Source organism: Podarcis cretensis (assembly GCF_951804945.1).
Source record: "Podarcis cretensis genome assembly, chromosome: 12".
Taxonomy (NCBI): Eukaryota; Metazoa; Chordata; class Lepidosauria; order Squamata; family Lacertidae; genus Podarcis; species Podarcis cretensis.
Window position 1 is genome coordinate 6,590,066 of NC_137181.1, and position 25,761 is coordinate 6,615,826.

The following is a 25,761-nucleotide window of genomic DNA, read 5'->3' on the forward strand; positions in this document are numbered from 1 at the left end:
TCATCTGCACTTCCTCCTTCCCGCTAGTTAAAATTTAAACTGCAAGTTCCCCAAGGCTTTATGATCTGTTTGCACTGCTCTGTGAAAGAACAGTGTATAGCAGTAACTAATACAGTACTCTCATTTTTTATTTTTACAAAAGAGCACGTGGAAGCACAGCAGCTGACAAATCTTCCAACTGAAGCAGAAAAGGGGCATTTAAGTAAGAGTTTTCTTGCTCCCGCTAAAGCTACCCACACCTATTAAAAAAAAAAAATCTGTATAATTATTAAATGCACAGGAGCCAGTGTTTGGATTAGTGAGAGGGGAAGCCTTAATGAAAACAGTTAATCCTGAGAGGTTGGATGGGCATCTGTCATGCATTGCAGGGGGTCGGACTAGATGACCGCCAGGATCCCTTCCAACTCTAGAATTCCCATGATTCATCCTAAATTTCCCTCCAAACCCTAATTTCAGCAAAATCTTGTCACTTCCCCCATAGCCTAAAAATAAAAAGCGGTCAGCTCTTCTGACACCCCATTCATAAAGCGTCAGTCTTCCTCTGTATCTGGTCCTGTTATGGCCCTGCAAAGTGGGCCACTGATCTCATGCAGAACAAGACCATTTCCTACGTTCTTTGCCAGATTCGCCTCCTTCGATGGAAAGTTTTGTGCTTTTAACAGATGCATTACAGGCAAACTCAACAGGTGAAGTCCAGCCATAAAGAATGGTAAGGTGTTGAGAAAGTTATTCAAGGACCCTCTGCCCATTTTTTTTTTTTTTAAGTGACTGTACATACTGAGGGGGAGAAAAAAATTGAAGCATTTAAATGAACGGTAATAATAATAATAATAAGGAATAACTTAATGTTTATTGATTCAAAGCCTTTTGATTTAAGATGTCCCCAATTAACTGGACAGCAGACTTTAGGGTAATCTTAGGCTGCAGTTATAAATGCGCTTACTAAAGAATAACCCTGGTGGAAATTCATAATCTGGGTAAACATACACAGGATTGCACTGCTAATGATTTTCAAGGATATATTTGCAAAAGCCAAGAGCAGTAGCAACGTTCTTTGAGAATAAGCTTTCCCCTTTCTCTTCCGCACAGGAAGAGATGCTTCTTGCATGATAGCGCTTACCTTTTCTTCTGAATCATAGCCAAAACCCTTGTTCAAATGTACATTAACAAATAAAATCCTCGTATATTTTCATCGTATATGAAAATATACGATGAATTAAAAAAGATGATGGGGATAACTTTTACTAAAAACCAGAGGCATTTCTATTAAGTATTTTAGATAAAGAGATCCCAAAAAATCTAAGAGAGGTATTTTTGTATGCAACTGCAGCGGCTCGAATACTTGTGGCCAAGGGATGGAAAGATCACGAGGCTCCAAAAACAACAGATTGGCAAATCAAATTACAGGAATTGCTGGAGACAGCTCAACTGACTAGTAAACTCAGAGGAAACTCAAAGCAAAAATTAGCGGAAAAATGGGATGTTTATAAAAAATATGTTCAGAAATAAAATAATAGTTTTGACTCCATGCTAGCATTTGAGTGATAAAGGAACTAAAAGGAGGTGGACTACAATTAAGGATTTATTATGTTTTCAGAATGTATTAGAAAAATTATATAGAAAGGTTTATTGTTTTGTTATCTTACATTCAAATGTAAGATAAAACATATGCAAAGGGACTTGACAGGAAGTCAAAGTTGAAGAAAAGATTTTGGAAGATAAAAGGGGAAAAAATATTTACTTTCATTATTATCATTTTCTGTGGGTGTGTGGGTGTCTGCACATATGTGTGTTGTTGTATGCAATGTTTGGGAGGAAATAAGACGGTAAATAACAAATAACAAACTAAATATCGATGTATGTAATTTTTATTTCTTAATTATATTTAGTGGTAGTATGGCTGTATTGTTTTTTGTAATATAAAACCATTCAATAAAAATGATAAAAAACCCAAAACAAATAAAATCCTATACATATCTGTTCAGAAGCCAGCCCCGAGATCAATGGGATTTCCTCCCAGGTAACTGTGCATAGGATTGAAGCCAGCCTTAATCAATCAACTTAAGATTACTTCCACTGGGTGATAAGACACGGTAATAATCACACTTAGCCCGTTACGGATCCCCAGCCCAGAAAATAAAACAGGAACACAAAGAAAACAGAAGACATCTCTTTATTTGTGGACATTTTTACAACTTAAAATGTAAAACTAAGTATCTGATTGTGACTGGTTTTCCACCCTGGGTGGTGGATCTCATTTCTTTTTCCAAAACTTTCTGTAATCGTCCAATTTAAAGTCGTCTTCGAAACGTGCCTCCTCTTTGGGTTTAAGTTTGGAGGTATCCCGTTTCCGCAAGCGGGCTCTCCTTTCGGCGTCAGGGAGCGTGTTGATGTCCACAGGTATCTGGAAATGGAATTATGCATACATAGAAACTTGTAAACACCCCTAGAATCGCCATGGTCTTGTTCCTTTTAACAGCTCTAGAAATCCAGCAGGGATACCCTTACTGAGGCAAGCACCTCAGGGTGCTACTGAAAGAGAAGTACCGTATTTTTCGCTGTATAAGACGCACCAAACCACAAGACGCACCTAGTTTTGGGAGGAGGAAAAGAGGAGAAAAAATATTCTGAATCTCAGAAGCCAGAACAGCAAGAGGGATCGCTGCAGCAAGCCCTCTTGCTGTTCGGGTTTCTGGGATAGCTGCGCAGCCTGCATTCGCACCATAAGATGCACACACATTTCCCCTTACTTTTTAGGAGGGGAAAAGTGAGTCTTATAGAGCAAAAAATACAGTATTTAATGCCCACTGCTTCAAATGTTAAGTCTGCAGCTTGTGGAAAAGACATTGAGAAATCCCTTTAGAAACCAAAAGACTATTCTATTATTAAGTTACTAGTCCTGGTGCGCAATCAATTCAGCCCCCTCATGGATGGTCAGGATCAATGCCTGTGATTTTCAAGCTGTATAAAGCTTCTTGGACGCATATGCAGCAGTCAAAAGGTTTTCCTTGAACAGAGTTTACACACCTCTAGTGATCTCCTCTCAGTGTGTGAAGATGTGTCTAGTGTCTGGACTTTATTGACTCTTAATTTTTATTTAGCACATTATTCAGTTTCATTTGTGATATATAGTTGTGTTTTGCTCTTATCTAGTTTTGAGGAATTTTAACGGGATTTTTTGTTATTGTTTTTATGTAAAATGCTTAGAGATTTTTTTATATTAAGTTGTATACTTTTTAAATGTGCTTGATGGGCGATTGGCCTGATCCCGCTTCTAATGTTCTTGTATTTAATGTTCTCTCCTGCCACTGTGTAACCTGCCCTGGGACCGTCTCATAAACAGTGGGACTATAAATTGAATGAATATTAAACAGCAACTCTAACCGAAAGGATTTGCCTTGGCTCCTTGTAACGGATAAAGAACGTAGAACCGTCAGGCCTGACCAGCAACACTGGATAGAGCCGGGCGTACTTCTGCCGGGCCACGCAAGCGATGGATGTCCGGTTGGAGTTGGACTGCCTGGTGGATGTGTGGAGGCCAGAAGTCCTGGGAAGGAGTCCGGAGAAGGCCTCTATCCGCAAAGCCCTGAAACCGATTCAGAGAAGAACTTGTAAAATGCATGCAAAAATTGACACACAGATAGACCCTTTAAGAACACATATACATACCAGAAATAACAATACAGTGGTGCCCCGCAAGACGAATGCCTTGCAAGACGAAAAACCCGCTAGACGAAAGGGTTTTCCGTTTTGGAGGTGCTTTGCAAGACGAATTTCCCTATGGGCTTGCTTCACGACTCCCCCCCCCCTTTTTTCTAAGCCGCTAATAGCGCTAATCCGCTAAGCGGCTTGCTTTGCAAGACGAAAAAACCGCTAGACAAAGAGACTCGTGGAACGGATTCTTTTCGTCTTGCGAGGCACCACTGTATATATATATATATAACTGAGTAGAACCCAACTCTGGTAAGAAAAAGACTGTGATTTATAAACAGGCAGTTTAGCTTAGCCTCAAGCAGCAAGGAGTAGCACCATAAGGAATATGAAATTTATATCGGCCGCACATTTCAGCATCTCTGACGTCCCAGCTTTCATTTTAAAATGCAGTGAGTTGCTAGCTCTTAAGACTGCAAGTCCAGGTATGAGGAGGGTGTGTAGAAACCCTCCTGATACCTTATAATCTTATAATAGATTATAATGCCAGCAAATACTGATGAAATGATAACAACAGAAGGGGTGGGTGGGTAGATGCCTCATTTATATAAGCTGTACTCTTCCCCCTTTATTTATTTAATTAATTAAATTTACTGTCATTCTGCGATTACAATATGAATGTATCTTACAATATATGTATCTTACAAAACAAATGCAAGCAGACTTTGGATTTGGGGTTGCAGGGTGTCTTCAGGTAAGGCACAGCTGTGTCAAGGTTTAGTTCCTCTCTCCAGTGAAAGCTGGCCTTGTGGAAGTTGTACTCATTCAGCCTCTTGTGCGGGACTGTCATGAAGGTTACTGAAATAATTGTTTTTTTTTAAAAAAAACGTACCCTGGAAAAATATATAAGCTACAATGTGAATTAATACCAAGCCCTGGGGTAGTCTCTATCAGCAGGCAACCACCTGCCCTAACACAGCAGAGCTCAGTGTGGCTGGGGAAACCATTATTATTATTATTATTATTATTATTATTATTATTATTATTCAATGGCACTTGGCTGGCATTTTAAGGTGATGATTCAGTAACAAGAAAGGGAGCCAATTTCTAGTCATATATATTAAAAGCTCTTAGAGGACACAGCTTTGAAGATTTAATCCTGGGTTTGAAGCTGGTTCAATACCTATCCGAATTCACTCTGGCTCACGTTTTGTTTGATGTAACAGAGGAAAACAAACCTCAGCCTCTTTTTTCCCTCAGAGGGTTCTTAGATCCTGGGATCAAACATGTGCAAATGAACTGCTGTTTTAGTCAGATTAACACCTGTGCAGCACTTAATTACTCTCTATTTATTATTTTATTTATTAAATTTCTATACAGCCCTTCATCCAAGGAACACTGGGTGATTTACAATATAAAAACACCAAAATACATACCGCAGCAACAAACAAAAACAGTAAGGCCTCTGCACAGTTTTAAAGGCCATGGGTTGTTTAATTAGCCAAAGGCCTGAGAGAAGAGGAACGCTTTTGCCTGGCATATAAAGATATGTAGTGAAGGTGCCAGGCAAGCCTCTCTGAAGAGAGCATTCCGAAAAATGGGAGCCACCACAGAAAAGGCCTGTGTTGCCACCCTCTGGACTTCTCATGGAGGCGCAGGAAGAAGGGCTTCAGATAATGCAGCCTGGTTCATAGCATAAGAACATAAGAAGTGGCCTGCTGTGTAAGGCCAGTGGCCCAGCTAATCCAGAATCTGCCAACCAGAAGCCCACAAGCAGGACCAGAGTGCAAAGAACACAAAGTGCAAAGAACACTCCTGCTGTTTCCGTGTGTTTCTGTGCGCTCTGGCACTCATCATGGTGTCCTGTTGCACCAGAAGTGGTTTAGTCCTGCTGGCCACATGACCCGGAAAAGCTGTCCGTGAACAAACGCCGGCTCCCTTCGGCTCGAAAGCGGAGATGAGCACCGCACCTCATAGTCAAATCTGACTGGACCTACCCGCCCAGGGGTCCTTTTGTTAGAATTCCTGCTCCATGATTGCAGTCATGGGATTTTTGTCTATCACATGACGGTATATGTTTTGAGTCCACAGAGTGGGAAGTGAAGGAGACAGGATGTTTGTGTTACTGTGTCCCGTGAAGTGGGACTATTATCCTTTGTTCTTTTTCTCTTTGCTGTCTGATGCTAGAGAGAGAGGGAGCCATGTTGCAGTGCTCCGTGTGTGTTTATATGTAAATAAAGTAGATTAGCCAAAATGCTGAGTTGCTGAGGTCTGTTACGCAAACTGCGAAGACTCTGCGGATCTCTAAGTGTGCCGGTGTCTGTTGGCATCGGTCGCTGTGATGTTCGGGCAGAAGAAAGCTTTTGAAGCTCCTGAACGATCGACCAGGAGGGAGAGAACATGCCAGTCGGGCATGTGTCTCTGCCAGGGTCCTACTCAAGTGTAGGCTGAGCTCCTGACACCTTTACCTTTTACTTTCTAGGAAAAGGTATTCAGAAGCATACATGAGACTGCAGGCTTACTGTTGATTTGCTGAAAAACAATGCAATGTACTTTCATGGAATATATACAAGAACGGAAGAAGAACTGTGGAAAAGGGCCATATCAGTTCTATATCCTGGATAGCACAAGGCACAATGATCCCACTAAATAAACAGAGTTATACCTTAAAGTCCGGATTACAGTCGTCATTCTGAGCTCATGTACAGTCCCTGAAGTCTAGCAAACAAACGCCAATCTCCAGCGATTCCGAGGCACAAGATTCGGCTTTTATGATGAGCAAAGACTGCGACGATCTTTACGGAACATCATCCAAGGGGCCACAGCTGCTCTTTATGGAAACAACTGAAGGGAGAAAAGTTTATTCTTATCTGACAAGTTTATATATCGCTTAATTAATAAAAATATGAATCAAAGTAGGAAGGCAATATAAAATATTTATTAAATATACAGATTTAGCAGAGATAGCTAAAAAGAGACAGTCTAGAACAGGCAGCAGTAAACCTCTGAACAACAGGTGTGTGCTTAAGGTGGGAGGAAATATCTAGCATGTGGCTTCCCGTCAAAACCATCGTGTTTTGTGGGGAAGCGTTCCAAAAGCATCTGATCCAGGAAGACACAAGATTTACCCACCCGGGAAGAATGGCAGATGAAGATGATGGACTATATGGAGCTGGCGGAAATGACTGGCAGAATCCGAGACCAAGGAGAAGAGTTGGTGGAAGAAGATTGGAAGAAATTTAAAGTTTATCTACAGAAACATTGTAAAATTAAGGAATGTAAGAAGGATGTTGGAATGAAGTAATGTGGTTTTAGTAGAAATGATATAAAGGATTAAGTAAAAATGGATTGTTAACTGGTGAAAGAAGAGAGTGTAAAATTACAGTATGGTAAGATAAATTATTTGGGTAACTAGGGGATAAAAACAAAGGTGGAAAGGATTTGCTGAAATATCTAATTGAACTAGAATACAAAAAAGGGAGGTGTGAGGAGGTCATGGAAACAAGCAGATGAAAAATAAGTTATGGGAAGGTTTGATTTGTTTTTTGTGCGTATTTTTCTGTGCTGTTTTTTTTCCTTTTTTTGTTTGTCTGCTTGTATCTATTGTGATGTATTGCTTTGTTTTTTCTTGCTTAATTTAGTGTTGTTGTTTTTTTGTAACTTTTAAAACTGGAATAAATATTATCCAAAAGCATCTGATCCAGCAAGGCTGTTCTTATGCTTATGCTGTTAGCAGTTAAGATACTTTTGGTCTTCTCATGGTGCTTTGGAAACACAGCCTGGGTGCCTTCCAAATGCCCAGCACTTCCCCCTTCGAAGCCTGGGTGGGGTTTTCCTCCGATTGAGGGATGGAAGTACTGTATTTTTCGCTCCATAATACACACTTTTTTCCTCTTAAAAAGTAAGGGGACATGTCTGTGCATCTTATGGAGTGAATGCGTGGTCCCTGGAACCGAATTGCCCAGGGGCAAAAAGCAGATCGTGCTTTTTTTTTTTTTTTTTTTTTAGAAAGAGGGAAGGGGGTGTTCAAGCAAAGCCGCTGAGCAGCTGATCGGCAAGTGATCGGGAGGGAGATAAGGGACTCTAGCGATAAAGGAAGCTGCCTGGGAGTGGGGAGGTAAAGACAGTGAACTTGCAAGGAGAGGAGACAGGAATACTAAAACAAGCAATGAGGAGAGAAATTAGAAGAAAAGGAGGAGCAAAAAACTCCAGCTAAGGAAAAGACACTAAGGCAAAAAAGAGGGAAGGGGGTGTTGAAACAAAGCCGCTGAGCAGCTGATTGGCAAGCGATCGGGAGGGAGATAAGGGACTCTAGAGATAAAGGACGGCTGCTTGGGAGGGGGGAGGTAAAAGCACAAGGATCCTCAGGATTTTTGCATTGGGTCACCCCAAATTCACCATCAGATCACACAGCATGTCCATGGCTACAGCCTGCACCAAAAAAATCACGCACCCACTGTTCCGTGGGGACACAATGGCGCAAAAACATGGTTACAAAGCATGGATCGACATGGATCCTCAGGATTTCTGCATTGGGCCACCCCAAACTCACCGTCAAATCACATGTCTGTGGCCACAGCATGAACCACAAAAACTATACATCCACGGTTTCGTCCAGAATATTTTTTTTCTTGTTTTCCTCCTAAAAACTAGGTGCGTCTTATGGAGCGAAAAATACGGTATTTGCAGAGACAGAGAATGCAGCTGCCACCGCTTGCAGTGACTGGAGCCCGAATCACAGAATTGTAGAATTGGAAGGAATCCCCCCTACCAGGGTCACTGAGCCCAACCCCCTGCGATGCAGGTACAATAGATAGAATAGGCAGGTGCACATAAATGCACACTATTGCAGGAAAAGGAGACGAGGCGTCAGAATCGGGTCAGACATCAAACAAGACCACGCCTTCCCCCCTCCACTCCACAAATGGTTTGGCCCTCAGAACCCCCCTACTTCGCGATAATGGTTCGCCCCAATCTCAACTGCTTCCCTCCCCCCATTAGGTCCAACAATGGTTTAGCCCTGCTCTTCCCGCGCCTCCGCCTGCAGATGGTTCGATCCTCGCTGTTTCCCAGACTTGCCTTCGCGCGCCCCTCTCCTCACCAAAAACCACGGCTCCCTCTTTCCGAATGGTTTGACCTATTGATACTTTAACACACACACACACACACCCCGCTACTCTGTCCCCAATGGATTGCTCCTCCTTACCGGCTCCGAAGAGTCCCGCTCACGTGACCTGCAGCTCCGCGAACCCTTCCTTTTCTTGCGTCATCACCCAGCGACATCGAGAAACTCGGCGCGGGCGGCGGCGCGGGGATGACGTAAGCGAGCTCCGAGTAAAGGGGCGGGGTTTGTTCTCGGCGGCGGCGGCAGGGCCCGGCCCTGCCCCGGCCCGCCCTCCTTGAGTCACCATTCGGGGGAAACGGCTCCGCTCCGTCTCCCCATGCGCTGGCGGCGCTTCCTCTGCCGCGCGCTGTCAGGTGAGTGCGGCGCGCGGTTCTCGGCCTCCCCCCCCCCTCCCCGCGCGCGCGCCCCGACCGTTGTCCTCCGCGGTGTTTCACCGAAAGCTTCCCCTCCTGCTCCCGCGACCCTTCGCCTTGGTTCCACCCTCCGCTCCCGCTCCCCGGCGCTTCGCGGGCGTCGCCCCTCAAGCCGCCTCCTCTCCCCTCTTCAAAGCCTCCTTGGTGCCGGGGTCTCTTGAGCGGCTGGGCCTCGCTGTCGGGCACCCCCTTCCCTTTTCACCCCGGTGTCACCCCTAAAGAGTTCCCCGCCCGCCTTCCTCCTTGCGGTCCTCTTTGGAGAGCTCCGCGCAGCTGCTCCCGCCGCTTTCCTGCCCCTGCAAGGACTTGGCTGCTGCAAAGAAACCCCCTCCTCCTCTCCCTGCCTTTGCACTATCACCACCTTGTGTTGTTATCATTCGTTTCATTTCTGCACCGCTTTCTGTTTTTAAGGGGAAAAGCCTCGAAGCGGTTTGCAGCTGACATTAAATCATCAAATAAAACAACCCAGAAGAAAAGCGTTACTGAAGAAAGTCAAGTGCAGTATCCATTCGAAGCAACATAATTAACAGGGAACTTAAGATATCTTAAATATTTCAAAATAAAACATTGCAAAATGCACGTTTTAAACCGCACAATTAGCAAGAGGATTCCGGGTGTGAGGGTGCCTATCCCTGCTAGCGTTTTGCCCTGTCAGCCAATGTCACTCCTGGTTTTGGAGTTCTTCAAATCAGCCGCAAGATTTTCCTGTGCAAACCATCACTTAAAAACAGAAAGTGGTATTTAAATATTTGAATAACAGACCAGGGGATAGACTTCCTTGTCAAATCTCCTTGGCATGACGTTGCATCTCCTTACCTCTAATACTATTCAGGGAGCAAAGAAGAGTTGTGATGAATTGGTTTATATTTATGGCATTAGGATTTGGAAGTAACAGACTTCTTGGGGTAGAAGCTGGAGACATGGACTCTCTGCCCCTGACAGTTTCAGAATGGTCTTGGTTACTGGTCAGAGTTTTGCAATTAATTAAAGAAGAAGAAGCAATCTGCCTTCCTTGGGTGTCACTAATCTTCAAGTTTGTGCTATATCCAGAGGAATTATTGTGTACTTGGTTTCTCCTTAAACAGAAGTTCTGCTATGTATAGCACAAATAATGAAAATGAAACTTCTAAGGGTTGTGGAGGTAACAGAATCCAATCTACAAAATTGGCATGTGCTCAAAGTAGCTCATAATAAACTGGATCCTGGAAGGAAATAACAATGCTATCAACACCAAAAGCCTTTCCCGCCCCCCTCAGAGGTGAATCTGCATATTAATTAGTACTTCTGCAGGTTTGTGCATCTGCTGTTATCTTCAAGAAATCTCATAGAAGTTTAGAATACTTAGTGCCCATTTCAAACTTAACTGAGTGAAGCATCTTATGCATGCCGTTGGTGGTTAATACTCACATGTCTGGTGATTTGAGCCGGATGACTTTTATTTCCATACAACTCTCCATTAAGCACTGCACGAAAACAACTGAAGCAGGAAATGTCCAATTACCACTGCCCTCTGCTGGGAATACACACGACCTGCTCCCTTAGTAGCTAGTTCATAGCTTATAAACATGTGCAGCCTTTGTAAGCTGGAACAAATTTATTACTAGAGCCTTGGCTGTGTGCCACTGGGAGCTAGTTCAAGTAGAAAACAGACAAGTTTTCACTGCTTCTTAATTTACTTAAATGTGTAGTCTTCACTGTCCTGATCTTTACACGACTTTAAAACGCTTAACAGTTTTGTGTATAACTAGAGAACTGACTGATTAGGGGGACGCAGGTGGCGCTGTGGGTTAAAGCCTCAGCGCCTAGGACTTGCCGATCGAAAGGTCGGCGGTTCGAATCCCTGCGGCGGGGTGCGCTCCCGCTGCTCGGTCCCAGCGCCTGCCAACCTAGCAGTTTGAAAGCACCTCCGGGTGCAAGTAGATAAATAGGGACCGCTTACCAGCGGGAAGGTAAACGGCGTTTCCGTGTGCGGCTCTGGCTCGCCAGAGCAGCGATGTCACGCTGGCCACGTGACCCGGAAGTGTCTCCGGACAGCGCTGGCCCCTGGCCTCTTAAGTGAGATGGGTGCACAACCCCAGAGTCTGTCAAGACTGTCCCGTACGGGCAGGGGTACCTTTACCTTTACCTTAGAGAACTGATTGTTTGGCTGTTTGCTTCAAATGGATATAGAGTTGGCTTTCATCTCTCAGTTCCTTTGCTTCTCTCATTCTTAGCCCTTCTGTCTGCCAGGGATATAATTAATCATGTATGACTTATGAATCTTCACATTGCACCATTTGGCTTTTGGGGTTTCTGACCTTTTAGCCTTCTAAGATCTTGAAGCCTTACCAACATGCAGCCCTCCAGCCAGGCTTCTTTTTCTTCACTCACATCAGATGTGAAGCATTCCATAACTGATTATTGCTTCCTCTCTTCACAGTTGGAATGTTTGTGAATATTCCATTATGTCACCGTAACTCAGCCAGTGGCTGAGATTGAAGATGAAAGAGAGAAACTGGCAGAAAGGCAGTAAGATAGATTTCTAGCCAGATGCGTCAGTAATAATGACTAGGCATCTGCATATCCACATACCAGGGGCAACTGAGTCCAGCACCACACAGAGTGTTACTGTGGGTTGTCATTTCCACTGCAGTTTTTGAGCAGGTAATAAATGACTAGGGTCCTTTCTGAGCAGCAGGATAGACTCCTGTGTGTCTTGCTTCTTTCATACCTTTTACCAACGAAAGATCTCCCAAAGAAGAACTGAGCGTCTCCTGTCTTCCATTCATCAGGATTTGGTTTGTCTTCTCACCTGTATTTGGATAACTAGGTTTAGGCAGCCAGTTATGGAAACGTCTAGCAGTGTTCTTGAGTGGCTTATCTGTGAGGTGACAGGAAGAGATTATTGCTTGCTGTGTAGGGAGCATCTAATTGCAAAAGCATCTCTTGGATTTGTTGGCCAGTATGATGACACCTTCTTATGCATTGTAAGTTTAAAACCATGGAATTTATCCCTTTTGCCATGTTTTGCCTTCACCTTTTCAAGCTTCCCTTAGAAAGCCATGAGGACTAGAAACCTACTGCTTCAAACCAGGGTGTGGGGAGATCTAAAGAATCTTTCCTAGATGGAGGATAGAGAGGAATGTGTGTAGAAAGTAGCCAATTATACTAAGCCTGGATAACTCAGTGGGTTAGAGCATTGTGCTGATAACGCCAAGGTTGCAGGTTTGATCCCCATATGGAACAGTTTCATATTCCTTCATTTCAGGGGCTTCCTCAACCTTGGCCCTCCAGATGTTTCGAGACTACAATTCCCATCATCCCTGCCCACTGGTCCTGCTAGCTAGGGATCATGGGAGTTGTAGGCCAAAACATCTGGAGGGCCGAGGCTGAGGCAGCCTGGACTAGATGATCCTCAGGATCCCTTCCAACTCTACAATTCTATGATGCACTTGCTGCCACACCCATTCCTGCCTCTGGTCTATCCCACTACTCGCATGTTCCCACTCCAGGACTGTACAGAGCTTGTCTGAAGCTTGGGGCAGGAGTCCCTGGTTGGCTGGGAGACATGGGGCATTCTTGGCATGGCAGCATAAGTCCATCAGGCCCCTGGCAGGGTTCCCCAGCTGGCTTAGCCCTCTGCAGGCCATAGCAAGTGTACCCAGCTGCTGCTGTTAAGCATTTGTGAGTTGGAAATCCTTGCTGAAATCATATAGATATATACCAGTAGATGCAGGCCTTCCTGCAATTGTTCACAGGCCTGATTCATATGCACTGTTTTCCTGTTACAAGATCAAAGAGGAGCAAAGTCCTTTAGAAGGCCAGTGGTGGCCTCTTGCAAACTGAGTTTCAAAATAACCATTGGTTTCTTACTCTTCTTGTCATTTGGCTTTAACCTTTCAACCAGTGAATGTGCTTTTTTGCTGCCCTTTGGTCCCACGTTATGAAATTCTGGGGAAGGTGCACTTTACAAAAAGGACAAGGCTATAAATAGGACCGGTGATTAAAAGTGCCTAATCACACAACCTTTCTTGAGGCTAGAATGAGAACCACCCTCTAATCTTCTTTTCTCCCAATGCCAAGCTGCTCCGTCTTTTCTTCCTCTAAGCTTGCGTGACGCCCAGAACGTGCTTTGTTGATCTCTTCCGATGTTTATATTTTGCCCTCTTTGCTGTCCTTCCAGTGTAATCTATGAGGAAGGCCAGAGCTTGGTGGTAGAACATCTGCTTTGCATGCAGAAGGTCTCAGATTCAACTTCCAGCTTTTCCAGGTGGGGCTGGAAGAGGCCCGTGCCTGAAACTCTGCCAGTCAGTGTAGACAGTATTGAGCCGGATGGGTCAATTTTGCAATCTCCATCCAAAATTCTTGCTATCTCCCCATCCATTTTCCCTTTCTCTCTGTCACTTCCTAGAACATATGCGGAAATGTGGGTCTTAGAAGCAGCTTGGATGAATTTATTCAGTCTGCATTGTGTTGGACTTACAGCAGGGAAGCACCCTACAGTGATTATCTGCAAAAATTTTGACCTCTTGGGACAAGCTCCTGGTGGCAGAATGCTTGGAGTCCAGCTTCTGTGGGAAAGGGTGGTTGTCCCTTTGGCTGTGGAGAAAATCTTCTGTACATCTGATTGGGATGGTTGCCATATTTAAAAAGTTGTTGAGCTTTCTTTTCTTTTCTTTCAAAATCTCAAGATGGATCCTTCAGTTGTGCAGGGCTTTTAAGGTGCACAGAGGGCCTCAGATGCCCAGCACAATTGTGGGGAATGGTGACTATTTTTATTAATTACATTTATATCCCGCCATTCCTCCAAAGGGGACGCAGGTGGCGCTGTGGGTTAAAGCCTCAGGGCCTAGGACTTGCCGATCGAAAGGTCGGCGGTTCGAATCCCTGCGGCGGGGTGCGCTCCCGCTGCTCGGTCCCAGCGCCTGCCAACCTAGCAGTTCGAAAGCACCTCCGGGTGCAAGTAGATAAATAGGGACCGCTTACCAGCGGGAAGGTAAACGGCATTTCCGTGTGCGGTTCTGGCTCTGGCTCTGGCTCTGGCCAGAGCAGCGATGTCACGCTGGCCACGTGACCCGGAAGTGTCTCCGGACAGCGCTGGCCCCTGGCCTCTTAAGTGAGATGGGCGCACAACCCCAGAGTCTGTCAAGACTGGCCCGTACGGGCAGGGGTACCTTTACCTTTACCTTTTATTCCTCCAAAGAGCTCAAGGTGGCACACGAGGTGCTCCCTCTCTCCATTTGATCTTCACAACAACCCTGTGAGGTAGCTTAGGCTGAGAAAGAGTGATTGACCCAAGGACACCCAGAGAGCTTCATGGCTAAGTGGGGATTTGAACCCTCATCTCTCAGGTCCTAGTCCAGCACTTAACTACCACCCTATGGTGTCCAACATAGCACTGCACATTTATTTGTATATTATCTCTGATCCTGAAGATGGAGAGGAGGGCCGGGGCTTGTTTTGCATGGTGCTTAAGACTAATCTTCGGATGCATTTCTAGAATGCTTCTCCACCTCACAGGGTGCAGGACAGAGCAAGAGACTGCCTTTGGCCTTGTGCTGCATTTTGGAGACACAGCATGAGATCTACCTGTACCTAGAAAGCAAGTGCATCTGGCGAAGGGCTGGAACAGAACCTTTCTCCCTGCTGTGCTAGATTTGTTTCTCAGGGAGTTGGTTATGTTTTCATTGTTGCTGCTTTTAAATGTGGAGGAGAGTTTAAAACTATAGTTCTCCCACCTTCAAGCTGAAGTGTTGCAGTCAATTCTATCATCTCTGACTTTCCTCAGTAGCCAAAACAGGGATGACAGTGTATTGGGGGGGCAGGGACCCAGGACAATGAGGCTGTCTTGTCCCTGATAAATAAGGACAGTTGAGCAGTATGTAAGTAGCACCCTTGTGGGTACCGTTTCTCACTTGTGATTCTAAATGAATGCAGTGTTTATTGTAGGTTTGTGTGTGTGTTTAAGTGAATGCTTTGTGCTCTTAATCTGCTGCTTTCCCCAGCTACGGAAAAAGTGGGGTGGAAATATTATAAATAATTTGACAAATATGCATTCAATTAAAACTCCTTCTTTCCGAAGGCAGCATTTGCTTTGAAGCAGAAGGTACACTTCACGGAGTTAAGCTCAGGGTGTGGCTGAATCTTTTAAGCTATGTAAAGCAGGAGGAGGGAGTGTGGAGGAAACCACAGGAGGTGATTAGGGATTTGGGGGACGGTGGCTTCTCATTGGCTGCCTCAAGGTGAAAGACCTGGAAATTAGTAAGACTTTAGGCGCTCACAAATAGGCAGGTGTTCTACCTGCGCTGCCCTTTCCTTGTGTTGTCAGGATCGGTTTGTTAGGCACGCAAAAAAAAAGAACAGCAAAAGCCTATCAGGGAATTTTAGGAGGACTCCAGAAAAGCAGAAAGGTAAGATGTGAGAAAACTCTGGGAGTGCTGGCGTGGTGTGGATGACTGCAGCTGCTACCCAAAAAATAGCATCCGACCCCCTTTCATTCACCTTTGTCTGGCTTCTGAGTAAAGGGCCAATTTGAAGTTCAAAAGACAGAATTCTTAAAAATTAATAATAATCCAGGATGATGGGGGTTGAAGCGAGTGCTTCCTCTTTCCTATAGCTTTGATCTCAAGCGATGAAAAGATTGAGGTGTGGAGCATACTCTTTAAGAGGAATTGCTAACACATTTGCTTGTGGGTTAAAATTAGGAAAGATTACCCAGGAAAGGATGTGACAGAGGTCTATAAAAGTATGTTTGGTGTGGTAAAATGGGATAGAGAGAAGCTCTGGCTGGCTGATGGGAATTGTAGTCCTAAATGTCCGGAGGGCACCAGGTTGGGAAAGACTATTAAAGCGGATATTCCATATTGTGGTAGCTGTTAAGTCTTAGTTCTATTTGCTGAATGTTGTTTGTAGGGATGTTGTCTTTCTGTTCTGAAGGTGTTAGGACAGCTGCGTGCAGTTAAATGCATATTAAACTGCAGCAAATGGGTGAAAAGGCAGCTAACACCTCTTTCTCTGCGACAGTGGGAAGAGAGTTAACGTGCAAAGGGTATGCGCTGATACAGGGCAGAGTCCCACTCTGGTTCTGTGCAGTCTGTATTTGGAGCCCCCAATCCCCCTAATGCCCCAATCTGAATTTTGCGCTTAGGAAATTGACATTCTGCTATAAGAGTACCATATTTTTCGCTCTATAAGACGCACCAGACCACAAGACACACCTAGTTTTTGGAGGAGGAAAACAAGGGGGAAAAAATTCTGAATCTCAGAAGCCAGACCAGCAAGAGGGATCGCTGCGCAGTGAAAGCAGCAATCCCTCTTGCTGTTCTGGCTTCTCGGATAGCTGCACAGCCTGCATTCACTCCATAAGATGCACACACATTTCCCCTTACTTTTTAGGAGGGAAAAAGTGAGTCTTATAGAGCAAAAAATACGGTATATTGTGCCTGTTACTTAATGCTGCCATGTTCTGCTTCCAGGTTGCAAGCTATGAAAATATAGAGAGAGGGGTAACTGTGCTAGTCTGTTGTTGCAAAAGCAACAGAGTCTTGTGGTGCCTTAAGGACTAACAGATTTTATTGCGGCATATGCTGGTCTTGAATCCACGAAAGCTTGCGTTGCAATAAATTTGTTGAGACTTTACAGTGTAATGAGGCTCGTAGTAATACCTGTAATACCGTAGAGATGTCCTCATACAGCAGTTTTAAAAAATTGGTTGGCTAAAAGCCCAATCCCAGTTTTCACTTGGGCAGTGTACATGTAAAGGGACCCCTGACCATTATTAGGTCCAGTGGTGGACGACTCTGGGGTTGCTCGCTCATCTCGCTAATGGTACTAATAATCTGTTTCACGGGAGTTTTGTAGTGAAGCGAGGGGGTGGCAATAAAGCCTTGGAAATGCTAGATAAAAATATCCAGTTCATTCGCAAGGCAGAAAGCAGCACTGTGAGGTTGTTGTTTTTTTGCTTTCCGACTTCGGCTTTGCATGGGGGATGCGCTGGACGGGCATTCTTTATGGATGAATCGTTCAGGCTAATGCACTATGACTTTAAGCTCCATCAGCTAAGCTATAGCTCTTGGGACATCTGTGTTTCCTTTAAAAATGCACCAGGTAAGCAAAGGGCTGTAGAGCATGAATGGATAGTAAAATGGTAAATTAAGAGCACAAACACATTCTATATATGCTCAGTCGTTTGGCCCCTGGGTACCACCAGTTGTGGAGGGATCTTGTCTGCATCTGGCTAGCCACTGTGAGATTAGAATGACAGATGAGATAGGCCTTTGGTCTGATGCAGAAGCCGGGCTCTTATGTTCTTGAGCTCCTATATTTTCCTGACTGAGAGTTGCCTTGCAAAATGAGTTGTATGTGCATGTGTGAGAGAGCAAGACCATCTCACCTCTTCTTCAGGCTTCTCTTCCACTTGGCTGGGTTTCACCAGATGCTAACTGTTCTGGTCAGAACACACCTCTCAATCGCCCATTGCTTCCACCTTCCCCTTTTTGCTCCTGCCCCGAATATGAAGTTTGGTGGTTGCTAAGCATGAGAATAGATCTGAGGGGAGGGCAGGGGTTGGAGTACTGGCACTGGTGGGCTCTCCAGGCACTGGTGGGCTCTCCAGAGCCTGGATAACATGTGGATATTCCCCAGAGCAGTTCCTAGGGAGATGGCCAGGGTGGGTTGGGGGAAATCTCCCCAGTATTCAAAATATACCGGTATTTCATTACTTTCCCCTCCCTCTGCATTGACTGCAGCTGGTGGGAGTTCTAGCGCTCAAACACCCAGAGAGCACCAGGTTGGGGGAAGCTGATTTAGGTGGTACCTCTTTAGAAGGGCTGTCTGTTGTGCAGAAGAACTTAGACATGGAGAGATGTGAGACGTTACAATAAGTTATCGATTATTATTACTATGCACTTATCTTTAATAAACGATGATTATGATGATTCTACCCCAACCATCTGACTGGGTTTCCCAGCCCCAGCAGCTTCCAAAAAAATACAGCTTCAAACATTGAAAGCTTCTCAAAACAGAGCTCCCTTCAGATGTCCGCGGAAAAGTATATAGTTGCTGAACTCTTTGATATCTCTGAGGGGAGGACACTCCACAGGGCGGGTGCCACCACCGAGAAGGCCCTCTGCCTCGTTCCCTGTATCTTCACTTCTCACAGTGAGGGAACTACCAGAAGGCCCTCAGAGCTGGACTTCAGTGTCCAGGCTTAATAACAGGGTAGGGACGCTCCTTCAGGTATATAGGGCCGAGGCCATTTAGGGCTCTAAAGGTCAACACTAACACTTTGAATTGTGCTTGGAAACGTACTGGGAGCCCAAGTAGATTCAGTGTTACATGGTCCCGGCAGCCGCTCCCAATTACCAGTCTGGCAGCTGCGTTCTGGATTAGTTGTAGCTTCCGAGTCACCTTCAAAAGTAGACCCACGCAGAGCGCATTGTAATCCCACGTTTCTACGTAATCATTCGGGAGGCTGCAGGAATACATAAGAAGGTAAGAAGAGCCTGCAGGATCAGGCCAATGGCCCCCCAATTCAGCATCCTTTTCTCACAATGGCCAACCAAGATGCCTGTAGGAAACCACAAGCACGTGAGCGCTGTCCCCTCCTGTGGTTTTGCAGCAGCTGATGTTCAGAAGCATTGCTGCCTCCGACCATGGAGACAGCTTAGCCATCAAGGCTGATAGCCCCTGATAGCCTTGTCCACCAGGAATTTGTCCAGTCCTCTTTCAAAGCCATCCAAGATGATGGCCATTGCCTAGTTCCCTAGTTCATTGGCTGTGTGAAGAAGGAGTTCCTTTTCTCTGTCCTGAATCTTTTAACATTCAGCTTCATTGGATGTCCACGAGTTCTAGTGTTATGCATCCATAAGCAATCTCCCAAGACAGCATGCATTTCTAACGATGAAACGACTTTCCCCCAGTTATGACGGGACCAAGGCCAGTTGTCCTGAGCGGGCCGTCCGGTGCGGGGAAAAGCACTCTGCTGAAGAAACTCCTGAAGGATTATGAGAACGTCTTCGGCTTCAGCGTCTCCCGTGAGTGAGTTCATTTCTGCTGGGCTGGTGGTGAAGCAGTGTGTTCGCATCAGGGTTGTCACAAGGAAGGCTGGCAGGTCCTTGAGCTTTGCCCCCTAAATTAGGTAAAGGTAAAGGGACCCCTGACCATTAGGTCCAGTCGTGGCAGACTCTGGGGTTGCGGCGCTCGTCTCGCTTTACTGGCCGAGGGAGCCGGCGTACAGCTTCCGGGTCATGTGGCCAGCATGACTAAGTCACTTCTGGCGAACCAGAGCAGTGCACGGAAACGCTGTTTCCCTTTCCGCCAGAGCGGTACCTATTTATCTACTTGCACTTTGATATGCTTTCGAAATGCTAAGTTGGCAGGAGCTGGGACCAAACAATGGGAGTTTACCCCGTCGCGGGGATTCGAACCGCTGACCTTCTGATCGGCAAGTCCTAGGTTTTGTGGTTTAACCCACAGCGCCACCCGCATCCCTGCCCCCTAAATTAAGCCAGCGCTTATTATGATTAATATTAAGGTAATTTATATACTGCTTTGTGCTTCAGAGGAAGCTTCTCTAACCCCTTCAAAGCAGGAATTGCAACTAAAGAATCCCTGACAGATGGCCATCCAACCTCTGTTTAAAAATCTTCGATGAAAAGAGCCCACCGCCTTCTCCTTTGAAGCTCTCTTGCCTGTTTATCTGCTTTTCAAAGTAGGGCAGAGGAACTAGCAACATCAGTCCCTTGGCCTGGCTGTTTGTATTTTGAAAAGAAGTCAAAGCCTTCAGTTAAACAGAGAAGGCTCTTTCGATCATTGCAGGGGCCAGAGAGGGAGAAGCACGTTCCTTTCTTTTTGGGTTTCCCACCCACTTGTCAAAACATGCAACGTGTGTTAATGGTGCGTTTTAAAAGTATTTGTTGCTTGCAGATACCACAAGGCAACCAAGACCCGGAGAAGTGAATGGAAAAGGTCAGTGTCCAGGTCCTAGCTACCATCATCACAGGAAATGGGAGATTAGCAAAAGCGTTTCTCTAACGAAACAACTGGTTCTAGGCTAGTTAGGGGTGGGACTGGATGGGTTTTGGCCTACCAGAGGTGGTTGGACTCCATCTCCCATCAGCACCAGCCAGCATGGCAAAGGATGAAGGGAGTTGTGGTCCAGCAACATCTGCTTAGGGGTGGTTTATGTTGGTGAGTGCATGGATGCACGGTTAGGTGTTTGTAGTGTATCTTTGGAACACTTGGGGGGTCAGTATTAGAAACTCAGATATATAGTTTAATCACTAAATGGCACCTTAAACCTAGGTTGCGGGTGCCACAATGGAAGGTCTAAGTGTCGTCCCCCCCCCCCCACCATGGAATGAGGACGATGATGATTTTCATGTCTATACCACTTTATATTTCAGAGAACAAATCTCAAAACGGTTTGCAACACATTGAAACCTCAAATAAAACAATTCAGAATAAAACAAATATGTTAGATCCTTCTCTAAGTGACGTTTTGCTTCCCCCAGTCGCCAACCTGCCACGCAGAGATCTCCATGTGGTCGCAACTGGACCCATGCCAGTCGCAAAATGCGCCTGGCTAATTTCTAACACTGCTTGGGGTGTGGCGTCTCTGGGGGCAGGCATGCATGCACTAACACAAAGGCATGTAGAAAGCTCATTTTCCTCTCCCCTCCTCACCCGCAGATTACCATTTTGTGACCAGGGAAGAGATGCAGAAGCAAATTGACGCTGGAGGATTCATTGAAAATGCAGAATTTTCTGGGAACATGTACGGAACAAGGTATGTGATTTGGGTTGGGCAGGAGCTGTTGTCAGATTTCGCTCTTTCGTTCTTCTTTGCTATTCTATTTTCAAGTGCAATTCTGCAACCACAATGGCTAGAAACAAAACAAGAAGCTATGAATTGCTACCAAAAAAAAAAAAAAAAAGGATCCAAGTGTCCTCAACACAAACCCCCCATTGCTGTTGCCTATTTTTCACATTCCTAGTGCAAGTAGCTTGTCTGGAGGGGCTCAATGAACCTTGTAACCAGTGTTTTTGTTGGACAAGATGGATATTCACAGCTTGTCCAAACTGATGGTGATGGGAATCTGTTTGGCTTTGGAGACATCCCACGTGCGTCAAATGCTGCGTCATGCCTTGTCCCCAGTGGGTTGAGACAGAAAGCAAAGATTAGGACCATGTACTGTGACAAAATCCCCTGCCTGAAGCTCCACCCAAGGGTCATCTAATTTCTGAGGACCTTTACCAGCCTTCCCCAACTTGATGCCCACCAGATGTTTTGGACTACAACTCCCATCAGCCCCGGCGCCCTGCACTGATGATGAAAAGAACCAGATTTAATTATTTGGAGCTAAAGCTTTAGAGTTAAACTAGTGTCGTGAGAGGAAGGGTAAGCTGTGAGCAGGGTCTCCCACCCATTACCCCACCTTCCATATGTTTATTCCCTCACTACTACTACTACTACTTCTTGCTGTTGTTGTTGCAGTTGCATTTATATCCCACCATATTCTTCAAATAGCTCCTTCCCCATCCCATTTAATCCCCACAAGAACCCTCTATAATGTATGTGAGGCTGGTCGTTGCAGCAAGATGTCCTTGAGACTCTTAGAGATGGTTGAACCATACTGACAAGCTCAAGGTGCTGGTCCTCAAAGCCGCCTCTTTTGTTGCAAGACTGTTCTTGGATAAAAAAAGCACCTCCACTTTGTGAGCATTAACCACCTTCTCTCCCTCCCTCCTTCCCTCTCAGCAAAGCCGCTATTCAGGCTGTGCAAGCGCAGAACCAGATCTGCATTTTGGACATAGACATGCAGGGTGTGAAGAACATCAAGAAAACTGACCTTAATCCCATCTACATCTCTGTCCAAGCCCCGTCCATAGAAGTCTTGGTGAGTGTGGCTTGGGGGTGAGCTACAGTTCTGTGCAACTGATACATGGTAGGGAGTTGGCAACAGGATGCCCTCCAAACTGCAACTCCCACCATCTTTTAGTGTTGCCAATGCTGGCTGGGGCTTATGGGAGCTGGAGTCCAGCAGCATTTGGCAGGCACTGCAGTAGTGACCCCTGATGTGATGTAATGTCTGCGTGCACAGAGTTTTATATAGTAAAATAAGCAACAACAAAACAATTCCAAAATCCACCTTTGGCCAGTACCTTTATTAGGGCCAGGCGAAATGTCACTAAATAGCAGCCCACTCCATAGAACTCTGCATAAGATTGAACGTTAAGTGAAGCAGAGCAGTCAGTCTAATAGTAGGGCCGGCTCTGAATTCTGGTTTTATATCCTAATATGAATTCTGTAGTAGGGACGCGGGTGGCGCTGTGGTCTAAACCACAGAGCCCAGGACTTGCCGATCAGAAGGTTGCGGTTCGAATCCCCGGGATGGGGTGAGCTCCCGTTTCTTGGTCCCAGCTCCTGACAAGCTAGCAGTTCGAAAGCACGCCAAAGTGCAAGTAGATAAATAGGTACTGCTCTGGCGGGAAGGTAAACTGCATTTCCATGCGCTGTTCTGGTTCACCAGAAGCGGCTTAGTGATGCTGGCCACATGACCCGGAAGCTGTACGCTGGCTCCCTCGGCCAGTAAAGTGAGATGAGCACCGCAACCCCAGAGTCGTCCGTGACTGGACCTAACGGTCAGGGGTCCCTTTACCTTATTATGAATTCTGTAAGAAAGACAAAATGTGGTGAGGACTGCTGTCTTGGGTAGCTTTCTTAGGCTGTTAAATTAATCCACAGCAGGCTGATCCGTCACTGGTCACTGATTTAAGACAGTGACTTCCTTGTCTGTGGGCTTCTAAAGATCACTGGACACTGGAAGCCAACAATGGGGTAGTCTGCTGCCTCCATACTCTGCTAGCAAGATTCCTGGAAGCACTGGGCAGGCCACTGCTGTAAACAGAAGGCAGGACCAAAGTGCTCTGTATGGGGCAGTGAAATGCACCGTAGGGCATTTAAACAGCAGGTCCGTGACACTGTTTCTTCCCTGTCTAAGACCTAGAGGGGTTTGTGCCAACACAGAGCCCTGAGAGGCGAGAAGAATGGGACCCACCCTGTTCATGTTGAGGGTATAAATTTCTTTTCTCGTTTCTCCCCCTCTGGAAACCTTTAGGAAAAACGGTTACGGGACAGACAGACAGAAACGGAGGATAGTTTACAGAAGCGGCTGAACGCAGCTCGCATCGACATGGAACTTAGTGAGTACACTAGAGTTTTGTGTGCGTGTGCGTTGTAGTCCTAGTCTGGTGTCCTGTTTGTGTGCTTCCCATCAGCGTCTGTGGTTGACCAATGTGGGAAATTGGATGCTGATCTAGATGGGCCTTTAGTCTGAACCAGTGGCGCTCATATACGACGGAGAGAGATTGCAAGAGGGAGATTAATGAAGGCATAAGGGTGGAGCTGAGCTGTGTTTGGTGGATAGGGTCTACCTCACCAATTGCTGCTTTTGTGCCCCAGATCCCTCCCTCCCCTGTACATTTTTACGGGATCTGCTGGAGGGGAACGGGGGGTGCCTTGCAAGGGCTTAACATCTTAACACAGGTCCACCAGAAGTGATTTGGAATTGTCTCCCTAGGCAACAGCCAAACGGTGAAAGCAGTCCATGGGAGTTGCCTGCAAGAAGTCAGTCTCTGATTCTCAAAGAGGCAGAATCTATACTGCCCAGTGTCTGGGAAAAGGGCACTTCTGAGATTCTGGCCTTTCTTAGTCACTCTTGTTATTGCATCTGGAAGGGAGCAAAGACAGAAGAGTGTCTGTGTGGTTCGCACATCTCTGATCTTCTGACTTCTGGTTTAACGGTGTGTGTCTGTGCATCTGTTTCGATTTGCCAGGTAAGGAGCCTGGGCTTTTCGACTTGATCATCATTAACAATGATTTGGAGGAAGCATATACCGAGCTGAAAAATATTCTTGCAGAGGTAAGCTATTTCACTTCCTGGAAACACAGTTCTCTGTCTGAATTGCACAGATATTTCCTGGGTCATGGAACGATCCGTTTCCTTGTTTGTTGTCCATGCAACTGATGAAATCAGCTATAGTCCACTAAACCTTTTGTACGTTGTTTAGGTATTTAAGGTGCCGCAAGATTCTCTTCTGTTTTAGCTGCCAGAGACAAAACACTGCCTACTCCTTTGGAAAGGGTTTCCTTGTTGCAGCTGCTGGCTCATGTGCTTTAAAGGCCTGTGTGAGGTTCTCCACCCCTTCACCAGCCAAACCAACATCCTTCCTCCTTCACAGTGGCTATTTTCTCTGCAGGGTCAGCTGCTTTTAGCTTGAAGCATGTGATGGCTGCAGTACTTTATGCTTCTCCCCATTTTATGTCCCTTGACCAAAGTGATAAAGGCATTTGAATACAGTGGTGCCTCGCAAGACGAAAAGAATCCGTTCTGCGAGTCTCTTCGTCTAGCGGTTTTTTCGTCTTGCGAAGCAAGCCCATTGACGGCTTAGCGGATTAGCGCTATTAGCGGCTTAGCGGCTTTTAGCGGCTTATCAGCTTAGTGGAGAGCAGATAAGCGGCTTATCGGCTTAGGAAAAGGGAGGGGAAAGGAAAAAAAACCCGCAGGAACTCGCAAGACATTTTCGTCTTGCGAAGCAAGCCCATAGGAAATTCATTTTGCGAAGCACCTCCAAAACGGAAAACTCTTTCGTCTAGCGAGTTTTCCATCTTGCGAGGCATTCGTCTTGCGGGGCACCACTGTATTATTATTATTATTATTATTAAAATAAATCATACTGCCTATGCCTGCAAGTCTCAGGGCAGTGTGCAATTTACAGCATAAAATCACAATATAAAAACACAAAATACATAATAAAAGTAAGAAGAACAACAGCCCAATTGTCCCGCTCCTCCCCAACCAATTTTTAAAAGGCATTGGATGTCAATCAGCCCAAGGCCCAGTTGAAGAGGAACGTTTTCACCTGGCACCTAAAGATGTATAATGAAGGTGCCAGACAAACCTTTCTGGGGAGAGCATCCCACAAACGGGGAGCCACTGGAGAAAAGGCCCTGTTCTCATGTTGCCACCCTCCGGATCTCTCATGGAGGAGGCACATGAAGAAAGGCCTCAGAAGATGATCACAGGGCCAGGGCAGTTTCATACAAATCACTGTGTAACCATTTCTCCTCGTTCTCCTCATAGGAAATCCAGAAGGCGCAGGGATCCAAGAAATCATGAATAGCCGCTGGAACCTTTGCAGACCATTCCTGATGTCTTTTTGCTGCTTGTTCTTCTGTGTTAGAAACAGACACGCACACATTCCCTTTTAGCCTGATAATGGAATTCTTTTAGGGCACTTTCTATTAAAGAAGAAAATATGAAACCTGATCTTTGTACGTTTTCATACTTCCCGTGTGTGATCTAGACAAGCTTCCAAGTCTGCAACATGAACCACTACTCTGAAAATAGTAGCAAAGATTGGTGCCCCACAATGACTGTGTTCTGCCTCCACTGTCAGAGGCGTCAATGCTTCCTGAATTCCCGTTGCCAGGAATCACAAGTGAGCAGAATGTTCTTTCACTCAGGTCCAGCTTGCAGGCTTCCCAGAGGCATCTGTTTGGCCGCTGTGAGATCAGAATACTGGACTTTC

General features: G+C 45.6%; 2 protein-coding genes across 6 annotated transcripts; one reads left to right on the forward strand and one right to left on the reverse strand.

Annotated features, from left to right (window-relative positions):
• Positions 1-2,157: 2,157 nt before the first annotated feature.
• MRPL55 (mitochondrial ribosomal protein L55) lies at positions 2,158-10,620 on the reverse strand. 4 transcript variants are annotated; one of them, XM_079947111.1, is made up of 4 exons: positions 10,597-10,620; positions 6,317-6,481; positions 3,385-3,586; positions 2,158-2,404 (listed from the first exon to the last, which is right to left on the reverse strand). In XM_079947111.1, the coding sequence occupies exons 2-4, from the start codon at positions 6,340-6,342 to the stop codon at positions 2,255-2,257; spliced, it is 378 nt and encodes a 125-aa protein (XP_079803237.1). In that variant the 5' UTR covers positions 6,343-6,481; positions 10,597-10,620; the 3' UTR covers positions 2,158-2,254. The 4 variants fall into 4 exon arrangements, with proteins under 4 accessions (XP_079803237.1, XP_079803235.1, XP_079803238.1 ...); XM_079947109.1 differs by lacking the exon at positions 10,597-10,620 and adding an exon at positions 8,858-8,881; XM_079947112.1 differs by lacking the exon at positions 10,597-10,620 and adding an exon at positions 8,204-8,401 and having other exon boundaries at positions 6,317-6,476.
• GUK1 (guanylate kinase 1) lies at positions 8,987-25,496 on the forward strand. 2 transcript variants are annotated; one of them, XM_079947073.1, is made up of 8 exons: positions 8,987-9,129; positions 19,089-19,206; positions 20,095-20,136; positions 20,860-20,956; positions 21,929-22,067; positions 23,289-23,373; positions 24,007-24,092; positions 25,314-25,496. In XM_079947073.1, exons 2-8 carry the CDS (start codon positions 19,173-19,175, stop codon positions 25,347-25,349), a joined length of 519 nt encoding a protein of 172 aa, XP_079803199.1. In that variant the 5' UTR covers positions 8,987-9,129; positions 19,089-19,172; the 3' UTR covers positions 25,350-25,496. The 2 variants fall into 2 exon arrangements, with proteins under 2 accessions (XP_079803199.1, XP_079803198.1); XM_079947072.1 differs by having other exon boundaries at positions 8,993-9,129; positions 19,089-19,202.
• Positions 25,497-25,761: the final 265 nt, after the last annotated feature.